Here is a 20,765-nt window from a genome sequence, read left to right on the forward strand (position 1 = left end):
ACTGAGGACTGTGGTGAGGAAATACAGTCGACAACCATACCACTGCAATTTTCCTAACCAAAAATATTGCAAATGAGAATTAAAGCAAGTGAAAATGGAAGTGTGAGATACTTACACAATGCAAGAGCCATTAATATGGCAGGGATACCGAATGCCAGAGGGTAACATTTTTGTCTGGTATGAATTCCACATTCTACCTCTAAATTGAAAAAAAAGAAATAAGAACATCATAAGAACACTTTTTTTGGAGTCTAGCTGCAGATTGTATTTTGTCTCTCAGTCTTAGGTGATGTTTTGCTTATATGGAGATTAAATTCAAAGTAATGAATCATTAATCAAATCTTAGAGATCTTATTTCAGATTTGAATGACAGAGGATAATGATTTTCAGCAACGAATAAAGGTCTGTTCTATTACTATTGTTACTGATCAATCACTGCCTTTTAGCCAAACAATTTCTACATTGGTATGCTCAAATTAATTAAACAGAGCCTTCTCCAAACAATGCCTGTGTGCATGAGCAGAAAGTACTGACTGCGACATGGTTGCTCCCAGTACATCATCCTGTCCTAAATTTAGGGACAATCCAGCCACCTCTTTCCTAAATAGTGTAAATATTTGTGTAAATCTTTACCAAGGCCTTTTGTCTTACTAAATTAAGAAAATACTGCTGGATGATAGACTCTTAATTGGGGCAAAGTATTAAATAAGATGTTAGTTCCCTTAAAATGAAATTATATGTATTAGGGGAATTTTTACCTCTAAGAATTGGAGTGATTATAGTAGAGATAAGACTTCCAGCATTAATGGCCAAATAAAATATAGAGAAGAATCTGCTTCTTTGTTTTTCCTGGAATGCAAAGAAGAAAATTATTATAAACTACACTTTATGTGCTTATTTTAAAAAGGATTCATATCTAATTCATCATCCATTTAATAATTATGAAAGGACAAAGGCTATTGATTTGGTTGTATAATAAAATTATGTATGATAAAATTAATGGCAGGGCTGCTATAAATAAGCATAGTTACGGAAGACCACTGTAATGAATAAGAAAAGCTATTTTAGTGGTGGGTTTAAGATGGACATGATATGGGTAATGGGGCCCAATTGGCAACACATATTCTATAAGCATCAGTAGCAAAGTTGTCAGGTGTTTCTTTGTTAGAGATATCATAGGTAAAGGCCCAAAAGATTAAATATTCAAAGTAATTATTTATACAGTAAGCAACGTGTTATTTACAATTATTTCATTTTTACAATTACTGGGGCATAACTAGGTTACATTATTAAGTGTACCTCTTAGAATGATAACTACACTCCTTTTGCAGTATAACTGTAAGTTTTTAATTCACTTTTACAGTTACAGGCATATCATCTCCCTGAGTGGTTGAGGAGAAATATCACATAGTTCAAGTGCTGTTCCTGTTGTTGCCTTATACAGTACTCTGTTGTGGGTGTTGAGGCAAAAACAGGGTGGACAGGAGGATGATATGTTCTATGTCACAGACCAATGGCTTAAAATGTTCAGATGTTTTTTCTTAAAAATAATTGAAAGTAATTATTATTGTTACTTTTTGGAAATAGCAAATAGTTGCTTTTCATTGTAAGTTTGGGCCCTTGGAACTATAGCTTTTGCTTATCAATAGTGATTTTCTAGGAGATAGTTAGAGAAGATGAAGTGTTTATTGCCACTGCACTCGTTCCTTTCAGATAGAACAACGTACATACGAGAGGGGAAAGAATTGATGTATTTATAGGCTGAAACCCTGTTGCTTAATCACACACAGAGAAAGCAAACCATGTGACATTCACTGACTTTTAGCTGGCAAGGAATGAGTTGCTACTGAGATTCTTAGTGGTGCACATGCCTGCTGGCTTGGTTCATGTTCAAGAATATCAGTGGTGATTTGTTAATTTCCAGCTAAAAGTATGTTATGCTGTTTGTCTTCCACATGTAAACAAGTGGATTTCAGCCATAGGGACAAGCTGAAGTGTCCCTATGGCTTAACGGGAGAACACGTATAGAGGAAAGAAGATTGCAAACTTTGGGGAATGTCTTCTGAAGAACTGCATCTGTATAGATGGGATCCTGACAAGGATCATTGGCAGTGCTGTGTAGCATTTCCACTTTGTAAATAAATTATATGTCACAGGATCCCAGTGCAACCCTTTTCATGAACAAACTCAAGTAAAGAAATGTGCCCTATGTTTTCTAAGTACACAATGGGTTGGGAAGAGTCCAGCAACTCTAATACCTGATGATCCTCAAACTGATCTCCACCAAAGGCTGCTACGCAGGGCTTGATCCCACCTGTTCCAAGAGCAATCAGGAGCAAGCCAATCATGGAGAAAGCACTGCAATGGCAAACATGATTTAAAAATAACATATGAGTTGGGGTGCATGGACATACAAAGCTAATTCAGCTACATTTACCTCCTAGCATCAGGATGAACCTGCCAGTGTCTTTGTGAGCAAATTACGGCATATATTGGGATCTCCACCTATCCCTTGGGATCCCAATATATGGTATATGTGCTCACCCCAAAAATGAATCACTCTGAATGTGGGAATAGGCAACCACAGGTGGACAAAATTTTAAAACAGCATTAAGCAAATGTTAACTGACTCAGAACATCTTTACTATATCCAATAGATTTACTTCTTGGTCAGCCCGACAAGGGAGGATTTTGTGTGCTGGCTGGATAGCTCAATGAGTTGTGTATCTGGCTGTGGGTCCAGAGGTTGGGAGTTTGATTGTGCTTCCTGGAAAAAGAGCCAGCCTGTGTAGCCTTGGGCAAACTGCACAGTCCCAGAGCAACTCCAGAATACGAGTATGGTAAACCACTTCTGAATACTTTCTGCCTAGAAAATCCTGACTTGTGTGGTGGCAAGAACAAAGCTAAAAGCAACATAACATTCTGTTTTATAAATAAATGTGAATATGTAGAATATACAAGGCAGCACATAGGGACTGTAGTTAAGCCTGAGTAGGGGACCAGACAGAAGGCTTTTCTACTGAGGTCCATCAGACCTACCTTACCCCAAGTTCTGCCCAAGCTACAACCCAGTGGTTATTCATTGGTTGCTGTGGGGACTACCTAACTGGCAGGATAGCCACACAACACTTTGGACTGGCTGTATCAGAAGGAGTAATAGTTTCAGTCAACTTTCTCTATCTTCCGTTCAGATAAAGGTAAAGGTTCCCCTTGACATTTAGTCAGTCGTGTCCAACCTTAGGGGGTGGTGCTCATCCCCGTTTCCAAGCCGTAGAGCCAGCATTTGTCCGAAGACAGTTTCTGTTGTCACGTGGCCAGTGCGACTTAGGCACGTAATGGTGTTTGCCTTCCCAACGAGGTGGTACCTATTTATCTACTCGCATTTGCATGCTTTCGAACTGCTAGGTTGGTGAGGAGCTGGGACAAAGCTACATGAGCTCACTCCGCTGCATAGATTCCATCTTACGACTGCTGGTCTTCTGACCCTGCAGCGCAGAGGCTTCTGCGGTTTAACCGCAGCGCCACCACATCCCTTCCGTGTATCTTCCGTTCAGCCTGCTAGCAAAAATGGAGATCCCTAGTAGGTAGTAGGTATAAATATATATATGAATATGTAAAGTTCTATAAGATAATATGGACTAAACTCTTCGTTCAGGCAAAAAAAGTGCATTTTTGTCGGTTGTGTGAATCACACATCTTTCCTTCCTTCTGGGCATATCCATTATTACATCAGATAAAATGCAAAATACTTTTAAGGGCAAGATTATGGCAAGTTTCCAGCTAAATTTCCATGTATCTGGCAGTATGTTTGTAGGCATATGTTACAAAATAGGTTGTTTGCTATTTAAAAGGATAGGAAAGACTGCAAAGGTTCCACACTGGAAAGCAAGGGGAATCCAGCCATGATCAAAATATGATAACTGAAGCACTTACTCCATCAAAGCAGATTTTGAGTTTTATTGATATACCAAGATAAAGCTGTGTAACAGGAGTAACAGGAAATAGTAAAGAGAGGAACCAAGGCTATGACAATTAAAACAGTCATAAGCAGAGGATTTGTGATACATGGAATCTCTAATATGTCCCAATTTGCATTCATGTGGAAACCAGATATTATGTGCTGCAACTTACATGGGAATCTTAACGTCATCTGGTACACCATCCCTGTTTCCATCCATCAGGTCATTTATGGAACCTATCGACAAAACTGCTTGCCCGACTGTGTACACAATAGACAAGGAAACAATGGTCCTGTTATGGAAAAAAGCACATGGAAGATGCATTTTTAATAGCACAGTCCCTCTTTCCTTGTTTCTTGAATGTGAATTGTGTGTTTGAACAAATGTACCATGACAACAAAAATGTGAACGTGATATTACTGAACATATGCAAATAATAACTTTACTTTTCTCATCCTCTACATCCTATTTTGTTCAGTTTCTATGACTGAATATATGTCAGATAGGAAATCAGAGTAAAAGATGAACAGCTCAGTCAATAAATCATAGGATCGTTGTAGGGTTGGAAGGAACCCTGGAGGTCTTCTAGTCCATCCCCCTTGCCCAAGGCAGGAGACCTCATACCATCCTGGACAGATGGCTGTCTAATCTTTTCTTGAAAACCTCCAGCAATGGGGCACCCACAACAACAGGAGACAAGCTGTTCCACTGCTTAATGATTCTCACGGTCAGGAAATTCCTCCTTATTTCCAGGTTGGATCTCCCTCTGACAAGTTTCTACCCATTGGTTTTTGTCCTACCCTCAGGTGCAATGGAGAAGAAATCAATGTCCTCTTCCCTGTGGCAACCCTTTAGATATTGGAAGACTGCTATTATGTCTCTGCTCAGTGTTCTCTTCATTAAGCTAAACATACCTAGTGTTTTTAGTCATTCCTCATAGGATTTAGCCTTATCATCTTTGTTGCTCTTCTCTGCACCCCTTCCAGGGCCTCAGTGTCTTTTTTGTATTGTGGTGACCAGAAATGGACACAGCACTCCAAGTGCAGCCTCACCAGTGTGGTTATAGAGAAGTACCATCACTTCCCGTGATCTTGATGCTATCCCCCTGTGGATGCAGCCTAGGAATGTGTTGGCTTTCTTGGCAGCTGCAGCACACTACTGACTCAATCTTAAGTGGTGGTCCACCAGGACACCTAAATCCCTCTCACAGGTACTACTGTCGACCCAGGTACCACCTGTCCTGTACCTGTGCATCTGGTTAATAAACCAATTAATAAACCAGGAGCATTATACAGCCCCCCCCCCACAGCATTTTTGCTGCCCTGGGTTCCACGTAGACAGTACCTCAATGTCTTCTTCTGCCAAGAAAGGGAAAGGGAAGGGGAAGAAGAGAGAGGAAAGAGGAGAAAGAGGAAAGGAAAGGAGAAAGGAAAGGAAAAGGGGAAAGGAGAGAGGAGAGAGAGGAAAGAGAAAGAGGAAAGGAGATGAGAGAAAAAGGAAAAGGAAATTTCTGCTTTTGGAAGCCTCCTGTGGTGGTGATTCATATTTAGAACAAAATCTTATATGCCCCCCATCTTGCTTCCCCCCCAGCTGTCAAAACAAACAAACAAACAAACAAACAGAGGCAGAAGTAAAGTTCCAGCTACTTCATTTTTTATCCCTCATAGATGGTGCAGACTTTAAGGAGGCCTGGAGGAAGAAAACTGGCCCCCCAAGCTTACACAGATTGCCTCCCGCATGTGTACATGGACTTGAAGTAGCTCTAGACTGGTTTTTTGGATAGAAGCACGAGGTTTTCAAGTCCTGGTTGAAGACACCAGGAACTAAATCTACCTTCAGGCAAAACACATGCTCTAATATTGGTCTGCATGCAGCCATTACTGATCAAAATGACTGTTCAGATTGAGAAAAAGTAACAGCAAATTCTGTTGGTTATTGTGTCATGTTCCTCAGTTCTACAGTAATGAGAGCATCAATGTTTGCATGCATTATTATATCTTATGTAACTATCCCGATACAATTTGTACATGCCACAGATATAATGTGTGGGATCTACACTCTCCCATAAAACAGGAATTCCCAGTCCAGTAAATTTAAGGTCACTCCCACACAGACAGAATAGAACTGAAGAACCAGGCAATGGCAATATGAGAACTACGCATCTGCTAATTTTTTTGTGGCGAACATTCCTGATACTCTGTTACAGTCTGTAACAAATTATTACACACATGCTGTCTTTGATGCAGTTTGCCCATCTGTGTTTCAGTATTGTTTATTAAATGCACTGTTTTTAAAATATGAAATACTATACTTCATTTGCAAGATTAACTCTCGGTTAAACACCCTCCCCAACATTCCATGCCATTATGGCTTGTGCTACAAGTTGAATTGTGGAATCTGCAAAATCTTTCAAAAAAAAATATATGTTTAGCATAGCATCTACATCATGCTGTGCAAATAATATCATAAGCCTTCAAATGTCATACATTTCTTAATTGCGTTGAAAACAAATGTGTGGTTGCCACTTTTTTTAACCTGAAAATATCCCTGTTTTTACAAAAGCCAAACAAAAGCCTATCCTATGTAGAATTTGGGGGGCGGGGCGGGGAGTGAAGTGTGCTGTTTATATACTGCCACATAACACTTAAAGCACTCTCTGTGCAGTTTACAATTGAATTATGCAGGCTACACATCCCGCCCCCCCTGCAAACTGGGTACTCAATTTAACAACCTCAGGTGGAAGGGTGAGTGAGTCTTGAGGTGGCTAGCTTGGACTGAGCAGAGTTTTGACTGCAGTTTAACCATTGCCCCACAAGGCCCATTGCGGGGGGGGGAGGGAAACATAAAACAGAGCAAATGTATTTCATCACAACATCTCTATTAGGGAAAGATGTGTGATGAATTCCTGACTAGCATGAAGCTGTAAAAAGCACAAGGCATTGGTGGGTTCTGTGGAAGAGGAGTTCTACTCCCCGCCCCCCAGTCTTAGGCTATACCAGGATCTACTTAGGATTTATTGGAAGCCACTGCACTCGATTCCGAATTAAAGACAACAGTTCCACAAAGGGGCTAAGGATATAAGCTCCATGATCAACCAGTATTTGCAGGACAAAACACAGCCATGCCCAAATAATGAATATGAATCTCTTTATCCTGTCCAGTTGCATCTCCCACACAATGATTGTGCGGTTGTACTCACATGAACTTCCCTAGCCAGGAGTCAGCTATCAGTGCTCCAAGGATAGGTGTTAGATAGCAGAGGGCAACAAATGTGTGGTAAATGGCAGTAGCAAGGTTGTCATCCCAGCTGAGAAAAAACTTGAAGTAGAGAACAAGCACAGCTACAGGGGAGGAAATAATGACATGATAACGGTGAGTAACGAGGGAGAGCATTCTGCAGACACAAATATAGAACTAGACTAAAGGGGGGGAAAATCACCTCGCATCCCATAGTAGGAGAATCTTTCACAGAACTCATTGATGACAATGAAGAAGATGCTGAGCGGGTAACCAAAGCAACCAGGCTGATGGAGTAGGAAAAACAAGAAAAATATTAATAATTATGAAGGTGTAGAATAAATTGCACCCAGATGTGACTTTAAAAAAAAAGCTGAAACAGAAAAATATCACATTACAATTACGTAAGTGCTTCTAGAACATATATTTGGAAAAATATTTTTATTTGCTTTTAAGTCTATTTAAACTAGAGTCCAAATGCCCTATTTGTTCCAGCAACAGGCAGAAAATAAAATTTATTTCAGTCACCCAAACTCTATGCCTTGTTTCTTACACGAGCCTCTGTCTTGATAGCAGATTGAGTTCAGATTGCCTGATAGTACCTGATAGCTGAGTCTGAGTGCTGTCACTCTGAATCATTGCAGAAAACCAGAATCACAGATGGGAAGGCCATGCATTGCTCTTCTCAGTCTTCTGTTTAAAGTGCTATCAGAGGAAGGCTCTCAGTTGAATGTGTGCTCTATTTGAAAGGCTGTTCCTTGTCCAAGCCTGGTTTAAAGATTTTTTTTAAACACAGGAAGCAAAAGCAGGAATCTTTAAACCGACCATCAATAGCACACAGAGGGCAGACTGAGCAGACACACAGATTACCCAGCACAGTTTTCTCCAACATGATGAAACGTCTTGTATCTCTATTTATGTCTCAAGGTGCATCTATACAATTAAACTCAAATATACGAAAATTATACAAATCTACACCTTTCTTTGTTCCATATGCTTTTTTTCAACTTTGGCTAAGTGTTAGTGGCCACCCATATTGCAGGCCCCAGATCCATATCTTTTTACCAAGGAAAGCAAAGGGAAGGCATTAATGGTGTGACCCCAATAGCTACCCAATGATCCTGTGTGGTGATGTCCGACCCACAGAATAGAGTGGATAAAAATTAATTATTAAGTATTATCCCCTCTTCTTTATGCTCCTTGGGAGGAAAGTGATGACAAACCTAGACAGCATCTTAAAAAGCAGAGACATCACCTTGCCAACAAAGTCCGCATAGTCAAAACTATGGTTTTCCAGTAACGATGTATGGAAGTGAGAGCTGCACCATAAAGAAAGCAGACCGCCAAAGAATTGATGCCTTTGAATTGTGGTGCTGGAGGAGACTCTTGAGAGTCCCCTAGACTGCAAGGAGAACAAACCTATCCATTTTGAACGAAATCAACCCTGAGTGCTCACTGGAAGGACAGATCCTGAAGCTTAGGCTCCAGTACTTTGGCCATCTCATGAGAGAAGACTCTCTGGAAAATACCCTAATGTTGGGAAAGTGTGAGGACAAGAGGAGAAGGGGACAACAGAGGACGAGATGGTTGGACAGTGTCACTGAAGCGACCAACATGAATTTGACCCAACTCTGGGAGGCAGTGGAAAACAGGAGGGCCTGGCATGCTCTGATCCATGGGGTCATGAAGAGTTGGACACAACTTAACGACTAAACAACAACCAACAACAATTTATCCCCTTAGCTGGCAGAACTTTGGAAAGCTATTTTTGAAATAAAACTCCCCAAATCCTCCCCAGGATGGAGGATTCGCTGGGATGGAGGATTGTGGGAGATGTTGCTCAATAATAATTTTTCAAAGCTTGCAAGTTATTAAGACTGCAGGCTAACCTAGTAGTTCAGTAAAATCTTTTCTTAAAGTTTAGATGGCTTAAACCTTCTTAGATCCATTCTAGATTGTCATCAAAGGGATATTTTTGTTGTACGCAAATAAGTACAGTGGTACCTCGACTTATGAACTTAATCCATTTTGGAATGACGTTCGTACATCGAAAAGTTCCTAAGTCGAAGTACCATTTCCCATTGAAATGCATGGGAATGGAATTAATCTGTTCCAGCATTGCAAAGGGCAAAAAGACAGGGGGAAAGGGCTGGGAATTCCAATTTCCCGCCCTTTCTCCCTGCCTTTTGGGCTTTGGAGCTCTCGAAGGGCTTTCTCCGATGTTGGGGGGAAAGCCCTAAGAGAGCTCTGAAGGCAAAAAGGCAGGGAGAAAGGGCTGGAAATTAGTATTTCCAGCCCTTTCTCCCTGCCTTTTTGCAGGGATCAATTTACGAAAGGCTCTGTTCACAAAAAATGGCATTGATTTGCGAACGGAGCCTCAACCTCATTTGTAGGTCAAGCTCTGTTCGCAAGTCGATGCCAATTTTTGCCAACGGAGCAGTTCATAAATCGAAAAGTTCGTATCTAGGGACGTTCGTAAGTTGAGGGTTGACTTTAAAATAAAATAAGTAAATCACATATATAAAAAGGTTTTTTAAACTTCATAGATGAAATTCAACACCTAGATTTATTTTCTGGAAAGCAACAGGAAGAAACTTTAGAGCACAGATTGTTTCATCTCAGAAGACAGATAACCTCCAAGAATAGTGATGTTGAATTCTACAACATAAACACTTACCGCATTATTTCTGGGGACTTTGTTTTTCTCTGTGGGAAAACAAGAACAAAATCACCAATCACCAACCTGAAAATGTTTAGCATACAATATCCATGGACTTTAGCCCCTTTTTTATAAACAAACCAGCAGAGCCAAAATAGGATCTTTAAATTACGTATTTCTTTTTAAATTATATATATAACAAAGAGTAGTAAAATACATGCCGTATAACAAATTTTACCTATGTACTTCTCCATTTTGTATATCAAGAAGAGTTAGAAGTACCTATGTTTATTTACCAGCACAGTAATCTCACATAAAATAAACGAAGGGTGCTGTTAATTAATCTGTGGTATACATCACTGGTAGTTAAATCTTGATTGTCTTTTTTGTACTCAGTAGGGTAGACATCACAAACACACAACTTTCAGACAACATCTATTTATGCACCAAATGGTCCTAACGTACTAGATGACTCACTGCTTCCACTTTTAGACATCAAATACAGTTAAAATATGCAAACTATGTTATACCATGTATAACAAATGCCACAAAGGATTTTTGACTTTAAAAAAGTTCATCTGTATTCCAAGTTGATATGCATATAATTATTGGAAGATAACAGCCGGAATTCTGTTAATTAGTTATACCAACATCAATGTAAAGTCAGATCAGTTTGTGTTTTACAGATTACAGCAAAGCTTTTGACTGTGTAGGTCATGAAAAACTATGGACTACTCTAAAAAAAAAAGTCCACATCAGCAGTTGAGTGTCCTGATGCATAACCTATACCACTGGTTCTTAACCTTGGGTTACTCAGGAGTTTTGGACTGCAACTCCCAGAAGCCTTCACCACCAGCTGTCCTGACTGGGGTTTCTGGGAGTTGCAGTTCAAAAGCATCCAAGTAACAAAGGTTAAGAACCACTGACTTATACCAAGGACAAGAAGCTACTATTAGGACAAAATATGGAGAAATAGAATGATTTCACATAGGCAAAGGTGTCAGACAAGGGAATTTTTTATCAATCTGTCTCTTCAGTGTGTATACAGAATTTATCATATGAAGAACTGCGTTAGATTGAGATGAAGAAAGAGGAAATTAGCAGAAGGAACATCTATAATTCAAGGTACTGTATGTGGATAACACCATATTACTGGCAGAAGGCACCAATGACTTGAAATGAGTCCTGATGAAGAGGAGAGAAGAGTCAAAGCAGGACTGCAGTTGAACATTGTGTATGTGTTCTGTGCTGTTGTCAGAACTGACTTATAGCAGCCCTAATAGAGGTTTCAATATAAGGGAGATATTTAAGGAGTGGTTTTATTTATTTTATTTATTCATTTATTGGACTTATATACTGCCCCATAGCGCTACAAGCACTCTCCGGGTGGTTTACAATGTAATTATACAGGCTACACATTGCCCCCCCCCCCAGCAAGCTGGGTACTCATTTTACCGACCTCGGAAGGATGGAAGGCTGAGTCAACCTTGAGCCGGCTACCTGGGATTTGAACCCCAGGTCGTGAACACAGTTTTAGCTGCAGTACAGCATTTTAACCACTGCGCCACGAGGCTCTTATCAGTTCTGCTCCCCCATGTGTTTCCATGGCCAAGTACAGATTTGAACCCTGTTCTCCAGATTCCCAGTCCATCGCTCTGTCCACCACACCACACTGGGAATCAGTTAAAATTAAGATAAAAATCATGTCTATGTAATTACATAACTTTAATATCGACAATGAAGAAATTGAAATTATTAAAGATTTTGTTCACCTCAGTTCAATCATCAGTCAAAATGAAGACTGCAGCCAAGAAATTAGAGGACTGAAACTTGGAAGTGGAGCAATGAACTAGTAAAGATTCTTAAGTGTAAGAATATGTCACTGGAGGCCAAGGCAAAGATAATCTATACTATGGTATTCCTAATTACTATGCATAGATGTGAAAGCTGGACAAAGAAAAGGTAAGTATACATTATTGATTTATTTGAAACATGGTGTTGGAGGAAGTCCACTGCAACTTTAAACTCTTGCAATTATGCCAGTGTAAATAATCAATAGGATTCTGGCCTAACCACACACTAAATAATGATAATCCACCCTCTTAATTCAAGTTTATGTCCCACAGTTTAAAGCTTTATATACCCAAGAACAAGACTGAAAAACATGATAAGAATTCTCCCAGAATTCTTCCCCCACACACATGTAAAATACTTTGTTGCTTGTCTTAGCATAATTGCGTTTTAAATTAGTGAATTTTGTTTAATATGCATAAAGGACAGGAAATCAAAGGGGATGCTATTATCTAGTTTCTCTATCCCACCAAATTAGTCCTTTTTGCCTCTTGCAGGGCAGTGCTCACCTAAAGATAATGAGAATAATTACCATCCTTAGACGTATGGTAGTGTATTGACTTTCACTATAAACTATGGCACACTTTTCACATTTAAAGTGTGATGTTTGGGGCACAACACTAGCATTTACACAACACAACGTAGTTTGTTACCACCCGTGTTTTTTACTAGTAATATTTTTTAGTTTCATTAAGTATATATATTTATTGTCAGCTAATTCAGAAAAGCACTCTGAAACTACAATTCACATTCAGCAGAAGGTACTATTAATGATGTAACTTTGTGTCAGGATGTTGAAAAATATGACTGTGAGCTAAACCCTATTGTTAGTCTCAATTAGAATACACCAATTAAATCAATGGATCTATTCTAGTTGAGGCTAACAGTTGCACTTAGGCTTTTATCACCATGCCATTTCAGTGTTGAGCATTATACATGGAAGGCGCCATACACACAGTTGTTTTCTTTGGAACAACATATATTCACATACAAGCACACATGCACATTGCCTACAGTTTACATTGCTTGCCACTCATTTCCTGCTCTAGTATGATTAAAGTCGCCTGTGTTTATGTTTTGCTGAAAATAACGTAAGAAAAATAGGTAGGATTTCATTTAGTAGCAACAATGTACTTGCCCCAAAGGTTTCAGTGGAACCCAAGATTGTCAGAGCCATTGTGGTTACTATCTGTATTTTGGCAGAGTGTTTTATTAGCCTCCTTCTAAGAAATCTTAAGACTTCCATTTTCTGCTTGAGTAAATGTTTGTGGCACATCAGAATATTAAAAGTCAACATGGCAGCAGAACTTACATCAGCACTTTCTTGTTGTACTGTGTGACCAGTTTTACTACTTTAGAGATAACACTCAAGAACAAGGAGAATTTGAACTTTAGGACTCTGAGTTGCAAACCAAGCATATTTACATATTTATCATTGGTGACTACCATAATTATGTCTCTAATAATTCTAATAGCATGTGACCTGCAAATAAAAAATGGCAGTACTGTTAGCTATTCTGTAGGGCAGTGTTGAGGAGTCTTTGGCCCACCAGATGTTGGTGAGTTCATATTCCCACCATACCTTATGGTTGATCAGGCTGGGTTACAGCTGATGGGACTTGGTGTTCAACATTTGGATAATCACAGATTCCCCAGACCTACTATAGATGGTAACACAGTTCACCTCCACACTGACAAAAAGACACAAAAACCTTGAGGAAGAATCAGGATCTATTTAGATAAAATCTTCTATGCATAAGCATCCAGTGGAAAAGTTTTATTCAAGGCAGCTTCTGTTTCATTCAGTCTCTCATAAAGTAGTTAGTATCTGTGCACTCTCAACATTTGCTACAGGTAGAATTTGCATGTTATTGCAGATAATTAAGAGCAAAAGCCACAGCAGTATCCATCACACGTTGAAAACCTGAGAAGTCCTAGACAGTAAGTTTTGGTTGACAAACAATATGGCCTAAATATATGATGAGAGTTCCAAACATACAACAGGCATTTGACACAATCATATATACACAGCATCCTTCCTAAGAAGAAAGAGGCCAGCTCCACCAGGTTTTGCCTAACGTCATCCAGCAGTTATTCCACTAAGGCTATAGAAAAGACAAACAATTGCAAGACAACCTCATCTGCTCAAGGCATAAGTCAGCAATGTTGCTAGTTGTCATTTTTAGCCTGCAAATGAGACCATTCACATGTATCATAAATGGTCTCCAAATGATTTCACAAGAATAATTCACTCCTCCAAGCACTTGGTGGCAGACTCATACTTGCTTACAGACAACCCCACAATCTCAAGCAACTATTGACACACAACATGGACACAGCAATAGAGACTATTCCTTACTGAAAACCCAGACACCAGCTCTGCCCCATATTCACTTTGGCAACACAGTCACAGGACCCAACAATGTCACACAAAACATGGGCGGCTTTTACTTCTTCCTCTACTAATGTGATCTATGCCATCTTTTGCCAACAATGTCCCTCTGTACTGTACTAGTTGCTATTCTGGGGAAGAAAAATTACAAAACAAAATTCCAGAGGGAAACAGCTAAGATAAAACATATAGTTAAAATCCATCTCAACAGATTAAATATTAGCCAGAGATTCTTAAGCCATTATCAGATGTGAAATGCTACAATAATTATGTCGTTATCTGCTGTCATTTTCCATAGTTAGGTTCCTTCCCAACCACAGCCACCTCTACTGAACAAACTTCAAAGGTAAAGTCAATGATTCTTAACTCATTACCATATGCTATTTCTGCTGTTGTTTCTATAGCTTGGAGTTCCTTTAGCCAATAATAATTCTTGCTGTTTAGAGAACAATGCTTCAAAATAAAAGAACTGTACACAAAACAGGGGTCTTAAATATAACTAGGTGTGAAATTCTGTATCTTGAATCTGCCAGCCACCACTGTCTCTTTTATCTTAGAGTCATATATGTTTTCTCTGTATTCTCACTCTTATGTCTGAAGAACTTTTGTGGAGTTTTTCCATGGAAATTCACATTAAAATATAGTAGTTAAAGGTGCCATAACATCTTTGTCTTTTCCTTCTCCTTCTTCTTTTTGCTTTTGTTTTCTTTTGTGTTTCTTGTTATTTTGCTCCTTATTTCTTTAGCTTTTTCTCTTCTAATGACTAACATCCATAGGAGAATAACAGCTGCTTTATATCTAGCCATTTTGTATACCTTATAAAATTAAGAACTTGTGCTTGAATTTTCTTATTTTCCTTTCCCTACTCCTCACCTTACCCTTTTGTATGACATCTTTTCTGGAGCATAAGCTGGAGAGCAGAGGCTGTCTAATGTTGTTTTTATTAACATTTAACTCACTCTGAGACCCTTTCCCGCTGTGAATTGGGCATAAATGATATGAATAAATAAGATGCACACCATTGACTGATTGTTCCTTTCTTTGGTACAGAGGAAAAGTATTTAAGTATCTCATTGGAACAGACTTCCTGCCATAAGCAAATGGAACTGTCAATATTTGAACATGCATAATGCGAAACACTGTGATACCATTGCACAGATGCAGGAAATTTGAAACTTCCTTGTAAATGGGATCAGCTAAAATGTTAAGCGAGGCACCACTATGGGATGACATTAGGAATCCATACCCTTTTCTTCACTATGTGTGTTTACTGTTTATGTAAGTGAGAGGAATTAAAGAACCTTGTAATGAGGGTGAAAGAGGAGAGTGCAAAAAACGGTCTGAAACTCAACATCAAAAAAACTAAGATCATGGCCACTGGTCCCATCACCTCCTGGGAAATAGAAGAGGAAGATATGGAGGCAGTGACTGATTTTATTTTCCTGGGCTCCATGATCACTGCAGATGGAGACAGCAGCCACGAAATTAAAAGACGCCTGCTTCTTGAGAGGAAAGCGATGACAAATCTTGACAGCATCTTAAAAAGCAGAGACATCACCTTGCCAACAAAAGTCCGAATAGTCAAAGCTATGGTTTTTCCTGTCGTGATGTATGGAAGTGAGAGCTGGACCATAAAGAAAGCAGACCGCCGAAGAATTGATGCCTTTGAATTGTGGTGCTGGAGGAGACTCTTGAGAATCCCTTGGACTGCAAGGAGAACAAACCTATGAATTCTAAAGGAAATCAACCCCGAGTGCTCACTGGAAGGACAGATCCTGAAGCTGAGGCTCCAGTACTTTGGCCATCTAATGAGAAGAAAAGACTCCCTGGAAAAGACCCTGATGTTGGGAAAGTGTGATGGCAAGAGGAGAAGGGGACGACCAAGGATGAGATGGCTGGACAGTGTCTGCGAAGCAACCAACATGAATCTGACACAACTCCGGGAGGCAGTGGAGGATAGGAGGGCCTGGCGTGCTCTGGTCCATGGGGTCACGAAGAGTCGGACACGACTAAATGACTAAACGACGAACAATGTTTACATTCATTGTTAAATGTAAGGGAAACAATTAGGTAGGAAGGTGAAGGGAATGAATCCAGTGCAGGCCAACCCTACCAAGTTTTTTTAAAGGATGGGTTCAACTAACCTTATCACCATTATCTTAGTGCTTCAGTATTTTGCCTTGGACAATCTAAAAGTAGCCACTCTTGAAGAAAAAAAAAAGAAAAATTGCAGGACAAGAATCCAGAGAAAGGAATCTGAGACATTATATACCTGTACACATGCTAGATGCCAACCTCAATGGACTCATTATAAGTCAAGGCTTTTTAGGGCACTAGAAAGTATCAGTCTCATGGCGCAGTGGTTAAACTGCTGTACTGCAGCCAAAACTGTGCTCACGACCTGGGGTTCAATCCCAGGTAGCTGGCTCAAGGTTGACGCAGCCATCTATCCTTCCAAGATCAGTAAAATGAGTACCCAGCTTGCAGGGGGGGGGGCAATGTGTAGCCTGCATAATTAACTTGTAAACTGCCCAAAGAGTGCTTGAAGCACTATGGGGTGGTATATAAGCAGCACGCTCTGCTTTTTTTAATGCTTTATCAGCACTACAATAATTGCACTATAATTTATATTCCAAATATATTTTTCTCCTCAACACATTCCCCTAAAAACTTCAAAGGTAAATCAGTCTTAACTTAATTGCCATGTTGCTCCTAGGGTCATCCACTGCCTGAGGTAATTCACACATCATTGTGATTTCTGATTTACCCGGGACAACCTCTCATAAAGAACAGGTCATTTGCAACTATAAAAGTTCAGTCTCCTCTGCATAATTAACATAACCTTAACTCAACAGTAACATGTTTTAATCCCTTTGTGTGTCTTAACCAGGCACTGGATATGCAAGAGTCAACAGGTTAGAGTTGTTATGACTGTGGTGACAATCATGATCACCCATTATGAATGAAGCAGATCAGTCACTGTTAAAAGGGCAGCCACTAAGGACGTGACAATGCCAGTTACCACCCAGATAGGGCTACCATCTCCTTGTGGTAGGTTTCTGTGCTTTCCAGTATCTGTGTGACAGACAAGAAGCTCAACAGGTGAAACTTCCACCAGTGTGGAAATACAGTGATTGGGACAAAAATTAGTCATTTAATTCAAGGTTGTTTTGCGGCTGGTAAAAACCTAGGAATCTTGCCAGAAAAAAATGGTAGCAACCCTATCCACACTAAAACGCTGCACCAAATCAAAACATCTTAAGGCCCAGTTACTGACCAATTACAGTATTGTTTTCTTCAGAATTTATGCATTTCTCCACTGCTTTCATGCCAGATGCAATGTATTAATTTTCTAGTTTGTTTTAAAGCTTGATTAGCTAAACTGAAATCTATAAATCAAATGGAAAAGACCCACCTCTGACTGACCCATCTTTTTACTGTCCTATATGAACTTTTAAACACATGCCTATCAATGAACTAAATATGTTGATAGGATACACACTTGTTTCATCATATAATCTGGAGACAGACAGAGAGAGAGAGAATGAGAGTGACCGCTTCAGGCTGATCCATCCAGGTACAGTGGTGCCTTGCTTAACGATTGCCTTGTTAAACAACGAAACCACTATACGATGACTTTTGCGATGGCAAAATGTTTTAATAGGCAAAATTTGCTTCCTGACGATTGGTTCCCTGTTTCGGGAACTGATTTTTCGCTAGATGATGTTTTTAAAACAGCTGTTCGGCGGCTTAAAAATCGCTGCCTGCTGTGTAAAATGGCTCCCCGCTGTGTTTCTGGATGGATTCCTCGCTTTACAGGCACCGAAAATGGCCGTCCCTATGGAGGATCTTCTCTGGATAGTGAGTTATTCAGCCCATTGGAACGCATTGAACGGGTTTTCAATGTGTTTCAATGGGATTTTTTATTTCGCTTAACGAGGATTTTGCTCTACAGCAATTTTACTGGAACGGATTATCCTGGTTAAGCGAGGCACCATTGTATATGTGAAAACTGAGCTTGCAGTCATATACTTATCTGGGCATAACTCGCACAGCTGTATCAGTCAGCAGCAGCAAATACAGCAGCAAAGAAACTTGTGGTAGCTTAAAAACTATCAGATTTATCAGGACACAACTTCCCTGGACTACGACCTATTCAGCACAGCAAGGTTCACCATGCCCTCAGGAAGAGTGAGACCACTTTGCCAGCTGCCTGATGTTGGGGGGTCATCTGTAGCATCCTCTTGGCTAGCCCCATGGTAGACTTCAAAGTAATTCTCCATCGCTGCTCTAATTGGCCTGAGCTCCCTAAACAAGGTTAGTACCTTGGGTGTAACTGAAAGATAAGGCTCTGCAGGACCGCCTACTCTTCGCCTCCAGAAAAAAAGCTATCTCATGGAAGTCAAGCTGAACAGCCCATCCAGCAGCTTCTAGAGTGGGAAGAAACTGGATTGGAGAAAGATGTCATCTTGTCCTTTCCTAAAGGTGGCAAGAAGTCCTGGGGTAGGGATAGTGGTCAGCTCACACAAGTGGCCATCTCCCAGAGGAACAAGTCTAAGGCTGTGACTCTCATTATCTTTCATTGCCTCCAACACTAACATTTCCTTTATCACCACCTCCCCACCTCCACCTGCTTTGTTTTGTTTGCTCAGAAATGCACTGGAAAAAAATGTTTTCCTTGGACTGCACTGTCTGATGCTGTGGGGCAACAGGGAGGCTCAGCCAAGATAAAAAGATCAAGGAACTGAAGGGCAGTGCTTACGTGTGGTTACTGTAACAAGAGAGAAGCACAGGGATGAAACTACAATTACTTGGGCCTGGGCACCACCTACATTTGACTCCAACTCCGCCTACCATTTTGTTCCTCCCTGGCCAGGGTGCAGACGGTTTTCAAATATTCCCTGCTATGTCCTGGATGTGGTGCCTGCTCCTGGTCTTGAACTAACCCTGTATCACCCTCTCGCCCAGGAAAACGCGCGCGTGGTGATCTAGAGATCATCGTTTGTCGCGCGGCCACAAAAGCTCTTAAGTTGCTTTCGCGTGGGAGCAAGAACGTTTCCTTGCTTTCAGCACCATTAACCGACACAAGCGTGTTTTAAACAGGGCGTGTAGCGTTCAGGCTGACCGCCCTTTTGCTTTAGCGCGAGTCACCTTGGGTCATTTCTTGGTCGCGGGGTCAGAAGCGCGCGCTCTGCCCAAAGGCGGGAAGCGGGTCCCGGGGCTACACCCGGCCACTTCGGCGGTCTCGTGGCACGGCTAGAGGCCAGGCTAGAGGCCGGCCTCTGGGCAAACACCACCACCACCACCACCACCACCACGCTCGCCTGTTTAAAGACGGGCCAAAATCAAAGCTTTTCCAAAGCGCCGGCACTGCTTTCTCGCTTAGGTCCCGGCCTGAGCGAGGAGCAAGGCGGTGACGCGGCCGCCGCACACGCTTCAGTAATTTATTTTCTGTATTCTCCATCCCTGTTCTTAAATAAATACTTAAAAATGTGGGGGGGGGGAAAAGTAATTTATTTGTTTATTTATTTGATTTCTATGCCGCCCATCTGGCAGCCAAGTTATAGCGGAGGGAGCCGCTGAGCCCTCATTTTTACCGGAGACCCTCTTATTAATTTGGGAAAATTGAGAGAGAGGGAATAGCCCTCCCTCCCACTTTCCTCGCCTCTTACACACCCCGTTCAGCAGTGCCCTCAGCGACGCCCGGCAGCGCCAAGGTAGATCGCGCGCACCCACACGACGACGGCCGCCGCCGGTGAAGGGTGCGCGCAGCCCCTGGCAAGCCGGCTGCAAGTCTCCCCTTATCTCTCACCCTCCCCGAGGTGCGTCCTGCAACTGCTGAAGGAGCCATCGGGTCCATTAGAACCAGAGGCGAAGGCCCGCCGGGTCTCACGGAGCTTCTCCCTAAAGAAGTGCTTAGCGCGGTGCAGCCGAAGTGGTTTCCCGCTAACTCATGTGGACTCCCGAGAGTCACGTTAAAAGTGTGATTTTCCTCATGGCTTGGAGAATCACTCGGACTCCTCCACCCCCCCACCCACTCACCCCGGCGGCTGAGGGGCAGAAAGCTCCGCACGCGCCTCCCCCGAGAGAAGGGCTCTCAGCCCTTGGTCAACGGGCGCCCACCTGCACCCAGAAACCAGCCTGTTTCAGACCTCCCCTTGAAGGGCGCTTTTGGGCGCCACCAACGCTACCCCACACAGGTGCCCGGGTCCGACCACGGCGCCAAGCCCTTTCCCCCTCACGTTTCCATACCCATTGGAGCGCCCGCGGGTGGTGCCGGTGCTGGAGCTGGTGCTGGTCCCTCTCGGGCGACTTCTGGTTGCAGAGAAGAGAAGAAGGCGGGAGGGCTTTTCTTTAAAAAGCCTTTGGCCTTGGCTCGCCTCCAAGCCCTACCCCGCGCCCTGGACCAGGAGGGAGGCGAGGAGGAACTCAGTTATCCCGCCCTGGAGTTTTCCCCGAGAGGGAACGACAACAACATTCCATTGTGGAAGGAAGGCAACCACTGCTCTCGATATCCCCACAGAAGCAATTTGTAGGGCAGGACGGAGGCAAGGAGTGGGAGGCGGCTGCCTTCCCTAACTAACCTCAGCCACCCAACATTAATGAGACAATGGGAAGAGGGCTGGGGTGGCAACTGCATGGCTGCAATTGGAAGAAGAGCAGCTAC

At 41.6% G+C, this 20,765-nt stretch overlaps 1 protein-coding gene across 1 annotated transcript in view; it reads right to left on the bottom strand.

The window, feature by feature from the left end:
* SLC15A1 (solute carrier family 15 member 1) overlaps window positions 1-20,425 on the bottom strand; it is a 44,350-nt gene extending 23,925 nt beyond the window's left edge. The window contains exons 1-8 of the mRNA XM_020801594.3: window positions 20,351-20,425; window positions 9,874-9,902; window positions 7,399-7,483; window positions 7,159-7,300; window positions 4,132-4,251; window positions 2,259-2,358; window positions 759-849; window positions 116-199 (exon numbers count right to left, since the gene is read on the bottom strand). Of these exons, the coding sequence (XP_020657253.3) occupies window positions 116-199; window positions 759-849; window positions 2,259-2,358; window positions 4,132-4,251; window positions 7,159-7,300; window positions 7,399-7,483; window positions 9,874-9,902; window positions 20,351-20,354 (655 nt within the window). The 5' untranslated portion in view covers window positions 20,355-20,425. The remainder of the gene's footprint in view (window positions 1-115; window positions 200-758; window positions 850-2,258; window positions 2,359-4,131; window positions 4,252-7,158; window positions 7,301-7,398; window positions 7,484-9,873; window positions 9,903-20,350) is intronic.
* Between the last annotated feature and the right edge of the window lie 340 nt (window positions 20,426-20,765).

Source organism: Pogona vitticeps, chromosome 3 (assembly GCF_051106095.1).
Source record: "Pogona vitticeps strain Pit_001003342236 chromosome 3, PviZW2.1, whole genome shotgun sequence".
Lineage (NCBI taxonomy): Eukaryota > Metazoa > Chordata > Lepidosauria > Squamata > Agamidae > Pogona > Pogona vitticeps.